General features: G+C 39.8%; 1 protein-coding gene across 2 annotated transcripts in view; it reads right to left on the bottom strand.

Moving 5' to 3' along the window:
* Positions 1-335: 335 nt before the first annotated feature.
* The window catches only part of VCAN (versican), a 120,082-nt gene continuing 114,417 nt past the window's right edge, over positions 336-6,000 (bottom strand). For both annotated transcript variants that reach the window (XM_064176663.1, XM_064176664.1), the window contains 2 exons: positions 5,501-5,683; positions 336-2,984 (listed from right to left, as the gene is read on the bottom strand). In XM_064176663.1, the coding sequence (XP_064032733.1) occupies positions 2,854-2,984; positions 5,501-5,683 (314 nt within the window). In that variant the 3' untranslated portion in view covers positions 336-2,853. The remainder of the gene's footprint in view (positions 2,985-5,500; positions 5,684-6,000) is intronic.

Raw genomic sequence — 6,000 nt, 5'->3', positions numbered from 1 at the left:
ATGCCCTGGCTTCACTCCATGAGGTGAATGGTGCATTTTGCAGGAGTGTGGTATTAGAATGTTTCTGGTTTAGGTCAGGCCTTAGAAATTCTCTACAGAACTGAATAAAGTCCCATTTTCTGTCTAAATGAACAAGCATGGGTAACAGGTTTGGGTTTTTTCTTTTTCTTTTTTTTTAAAACAAGGAATGTTGTCAGTCCTATTGTATTATACATAATAGAAAAAGAGATCAAATATAAGCACTGTATCTAACCTATTTAAAACTACAATCACAATATTATCAGAATGTCTCACAACGTTGTTTAAATCCAACAAGTAGACAAGAAAGCAACAAATCTATGCAGGGCTTTTTATACATATGGTGAGAAAGTTTGCAAAGTGTTAAAAAATATTGTCTGTTGTGTATGTTTCTGGTACAAGGAAGCGATGTGTAGAATACCATATATTTATGAACAGAGCCTTGACTTATACAAGCAGTAATCGACTTCAAAACATACAATGTATATCTTAAAATATCCCCTAGAGCTGCTCGTATAGTCAAATCCAGCACCTACTAAAGTTCAGCCAGCTGACCCTCTTTGACTCCAGCAGGCACTTGGCTAAGCCCACTGATAAACATGAAGTACCTGACAGTCTAACTGTAGTCATATGAAAAAGAAAAATCACATTGCATAGATTTTAAACAGGATGACATGCAATAACAAGACAAGTCACAGTATAGCAAAACCTTGTTTCTTTGGTGAAACAGAAGCAGATATAAAAGTTACAAAGATTTTAGACTTTAATTCACAAAAAAACCCCCAGACATTCACATTATACACTATACAAGATAATAATATAAATAGAGAAAAGTATTATGTGCATTGTTTGGGGGCAAGGGGTGGGGAATGAACCAGCCAACACAGTGAAGTGCTGCCATGCAGAAAGGTTGGGGGATCTTGTCTGGAACAGTAAGTACTGCTCCCAGTGAGCTACAGCAAGGTCCCTTCCATGGGCAGCTCTGCCTAGTACAAACTCGTACGCATTGGCTGTGTTTCAATTTAGTTTCCTTTCCTTTTCAACTTCTATGCATCATATCCCCACACTAACACAAAGTTGTGAACCTCCCATCTGTGTTCATGTATTTAATGCTATTTTAAAAGGTATAACATAGGAAACACTTACTGTCCTTTCAGGTTTGTTTTCTTTTTCCTTTTTTCTTTTCCCTCCTTTTCCTCTGTGCCCAAAGGTGTGCAAGGCACTTTGCAGAAATAACAGTCCTTTCTGTGGAGAGGTCATTTCAGACATCACCTTCTACACTTACTGTACACATCCAGGTCAGTCATCGAGCTGACCAGGGTAAGAAATCATAACAGAAAACTCCTACATAGACAGCTACAACCCACAATCTCTGTGCACACACTTCTTCATAGAAAGCCAAGATTCTGATTCTTCTGTAAGTCACACAGTTCTCACCCATCTAACCGCAAACAAATGATCCTGTTTAGCAGGAATTTTGTTCTCTGGGGAAATAGCAGTTGAGCTGAGTGATGGTTCCAAAAGCGGAGCTCAGGGGCTAATACTGCACTTGGTGAGCTCTTTTAATCTTCTTTGCATGGGTAAAATAACATCCAATAAATTAAATCCGTATGGCTTACTTCATTTATTTATGTACGCTTCACAGCTGCAGCATTCATACACAAACATTCATTACTTTATAAAAAGATTAAAAAAAGGTTATATATACAAAATCATTTACTTTTTTGAAATTTTGTTTGTTTTCTACAAAAAAAAAAAAATCCCCCAAACACCAGGTCTATCTCCATTTTCAGAATGGAAACACCTGTAATATAGACCTTGTGGTTAATGTTATGAAAGCAAAATTTCTTTTCTTATTTTTGTTCTTGTCTTTTTTTCTTTTTCTTTCAAAAAAAAAAAAAATGGCCCTGGTTGATAAAGTTAATGTATTAGCACTTGGATTTTTACAAGCCCTCCTCATCACACACAACTCCTCCAGTCAGTCCTTACTCATGAATGGTGAAGCTGGAATGGAAATGGTGAAGCTGGGATGGAGAGCAGGAAAAAAAAAGTTGCAGTCCCTAGTTCATGGTTTATGCCTGCGCTCTGTCTGAACTTTGCATCGCATGGACAAAAACTATACCTTGGATGAGAATCAGCAGAGTTCCCATTAAAAACAAAACAAAACCATAAAGCAAAACCACAACCAAAAAAAAAAACAAACAACAAAAACAACAAAACCCAAAAAACTTAGGTCATGTAACTTGCGTGTTTATCTTCACCTGATAATATCAAATTTCAGTCAGTGAAGCTATATCAACCATTTCCAGCCTAGGTAAACAACACAAAAACAACGCCATAAATGACTGAAGGCCTCTGAGGCCATTCTAACCATAAATATGCCTGAAATTAGTGTGACTTTTCATTTTATATACAGGATTTTAAAAACAACACACAATTACACAACATTAAAAATCATCTTATTTACATTTTCATTGGTGCTAAAAATCGAGCTGTTTAAATATTGCAGAAGGCTGGTAGATATCATAAAATGGTCCACACCGATGGCATATAGAAAACTAATAATCTTTATAGGCTGGAAATGGTTTTCTTTTATCCCCATAAGCATGTCTCCTTTTTTTTTTTTCCTTTTCTTTTTTTTTTTAACGTTTGTTTATTTTTTTTTTTTTTTTAAAAGATTTTCTGATAAACACCATATTTTTGCAAAATGCATTGTGAATACCGCAGTCCATACTTTCAAAACAATTTGATAATACTCCTAATAAGTGATAGAAAAGGCACAGAAAGTTATGACTTTGGCTGAAATGGTGGAAATCTTCATTCACCATTTAGCTCTCAGCGCCTTGAGTCTTGCCATGTTCTGATCCAGCGATGATAGTGTTTTGATGAATTTAATGATGTTCCCTTTCCCGATGAAGAGTGTTTATAGTAGTACTTCTTAGAATAAGTCCTTTGGTATGTGGATGCTGCAATGAGGAAGGGGGGGGGGGGGGGGGGGGGGAGGAGGGAGGGGAAGAAAAAAAGGAAAATTAATTTCAAATTATTTAATTATGAATGTTTTGGCTACATCTCAATTTACAGTGAGAGAGATGCTCTTTTACCTCTTCCAAGAGGGGTATGAGAAAAATGTTCACACAGAGGATTGGATAGAATGGGAAAGTTTAAAACTAGCAAGAGAACAAGGGGACACAGTCTCAAGTTGTGCTGGGGATGGTATAGGCTGGATGTTAGGAGGAAGTTCTTGCCAGAGAGAGTGATTTGCCATTGGAATGGGCTGCCAGGGAGGTGGTGGAGGCACCGTCCCTGGAGGTCTTCAAGAACAGACTGGATGAGGCACTTAGTGCCATGGTCTAGTTGACTGTCTAGGGCTGTGTGCTAGGTTGGACTGGATGATCGTGGAGGTCTCTTTCAACCTGGATGATCTACGATTCTATGATTCTAAATGGAAATGCTATTCATAACTACATGCAACTATACAAAGCACATAACATAAATGAAATCCATAGTCTACCTTGGCCGTGGTTCTCCAAGATCTTTCTTGGCCCAAAGCTTCACATAAACCTCCAGGCCAACAAACCCTGAGCCTCAAATGAGCCCCTATTCCACTCCACCATGCCCTCTCTACCAAACCATTGCGAGGCAGCTAAAATTCTGCTTGGCAGCTGCAGGCCCCAGCTGGCAGCAATGCCAAGGCTGAACCAGGCCTCACTTCCCCACAAGAGATAACAGCCTGCTTGTCCTGCTAGGAGCAGAGTGGGAGGGAAAAGGGGTACAAACTGAGTCTGCAGACAGTTTTATAGGGATAAAGGACATAAGGGAATGAAATACACTTTCCAGCCCACCTCCTGCTCTTCTCCTGACTCTGGAGGTCTGTAACTTTATGGTTTCTTAAAGGTACATAACCTCAAACTGTCATAGCTAATTAGAGGGTCAATATGACTGTTACTATGGCCATGTCACAGACAGAACTATCTCTTGTACACAGATCACAGCTGTAGAAGGAATTTTAGTGTCATCAGGAACTTTTTGATTTTGAGGGCTTTTTAAGAGTGTTTTTGCTTTAAGCAAATCTTAGTAGCTTTGGTAAAAATAGAAGAATAGTATTTTCATTAATTTTGGAGACCTGATGGTTTTATCTCATAGGTAGAGTGAGCAGTACCAGTGCCATAGAATCACCGAAGCTGGAAAAGACCTTTTGTGCTAGTTTGAAGCTAGCTAGAATGTTTCGGTGAGAAGAACTAGATTACAGGCTGTGAAAAGAAAACAATGGTGATGTCTACTTCCCTCATAGGCTTGCTGACATGTATAAAAACAAAAAGCAAAACATAGATAACACACTCTCACTTCACCTCTGCTGGGGAACTGGTTGAGCTGCATCTCTAACCTCACCCTCCGTTTCTTTTCTAATCCACTTTGCTTCCTAATCCCCCTGGCCAAACCTCCATTCTTCCTTGGGACTGGGGTAAGGTTGAGAGGGGTAGGGGGAAGGTGAAGGGGTGGTTGGGAGCCCCTCCTGGGGACTCAGGTTTCTGGGAGGGGAGTTGTGTTTCTGTATTATCTTTTACCTTGTATATTTCTGTCTATAACTGTATATGCTGTAAATATCTGCTTGTATGTTGTGCTAGCTGTAAATATAAGCTTCATTCATATTTCTTGAGGCAGATGAGTCTAGTCTGGGTGATTTCCAAAAGTGTGTGTGGGGGAGGTAACACCCAAACCATCACACCTTTAAGATCATTGAGTCCAACCATAACCCAACTATGATAACCACCAAACCATATCCTGCAGTGCCACATTTACACACTTCATGAACACCTCCAGGCACAACAACTCTACCACCTCCCTGGGAAGCCTGTTTCAACACCTCACTACTCTTTCAGTTAGTTGTGGAGAGCAATAAGATCTCCCCTCAGCCTTCTGTTCTCCATACTAAACAACTCCAGCTCCCTCAGTTGCTCCTCATACAACATGCCTTCCAAACTCCTCACCAGCCTTGTTGCTCTTCTCTGGACACCCTCCAGGATCTCAATGTCTTTCCTATACTGTGGCACCCAGAACTGAACAAAGGACTCAAGTTGTGGCCTTACCAGTGCTGAGCACAGAGGCAAAATCATTTCCCTACTCCTGCTGAACACACTGTTCTTGATAGGCCAGGATGATGTTGCCTTCTTGACCACCTGAGCACACTACTGGCTTACGTTCAGCCATCCACAAGCATCCCCAGATCCTTTTCCACTGGGCAGCTTTCCAGCCACTCTTCTCCAAGCCTATAGTATCGCTTGGGGTTTCAACTAAAGTGGAAGGTCTGGGACTTGGTCTTGTTAAACCTCATGCCATTGGCCTCAGCCCATCAATTTAATCTGTCCAGATATTCTGTCATACCAGACTTTTACTTCTCTTAAAAATATAAGTTCATTACTTATTAATCTTAAATTAGTCTGCTGTTTTTGATCCAGCACTGGTGTGCTTTCAGAGAACTCACGATTCATGCAAGTAATTTTAGGCATATCCCATCTTCCATTCCCTTGGCACCGGATGGTTGGAATGTGACGTTGGATGAAACCATCTTTGCAGTGATATCTAATAAGGGAGTTGATCTCGTAACGAGGTTTCATCTTCCCAAAAGTCTTTGCATTTTCCACAACAGGAGGCTGACCACAAGCAACTGAAATGAAGAGAGAACATAATCCCAAACATAAGTTTGTAAGGGTGCTTCTGAGTATGCTACTGACATCTAAACCCTGATTAAGAGAAGATGTTAAGGTATCTCAGACTCTCAAGAAACACATCCTAAAAAGGACAAGGAGATCAGTCTATTATGTAGCTTTCCAGTCTTTTAGACCAAAATAGAGTAACAATGAAAATTAGAAAACAGCATACAATGTGGTAAGTATTGCCAAAATGGTTTCAATTCCTAATGTAAATTTGAGCCAAAGACATTGTCATACCCATGCAAATAAGATATTTTCAATGGAAAGCTGC

This window comes from Pogoniulus pusillus, chromosome Z (assembly GCF_015220805.1).
Source record: "Pogoniulus pusillus isolate bPogPus1 chromosome Z, bPogPus1.pri, whole genome shotgun sequence".
Classification (NCBI taxonomy): Eukaryota; Metazoa; Chordata; class Aves; order Piciformes; family Lybiidae; genus Pogoniulus; species Pogoniulus pusillus.
The sequence above is the reverse complement of the archived record's forward strand: the minus strand, read 5'-3'. Positions and strand labels throughout refer to the sequence as shown.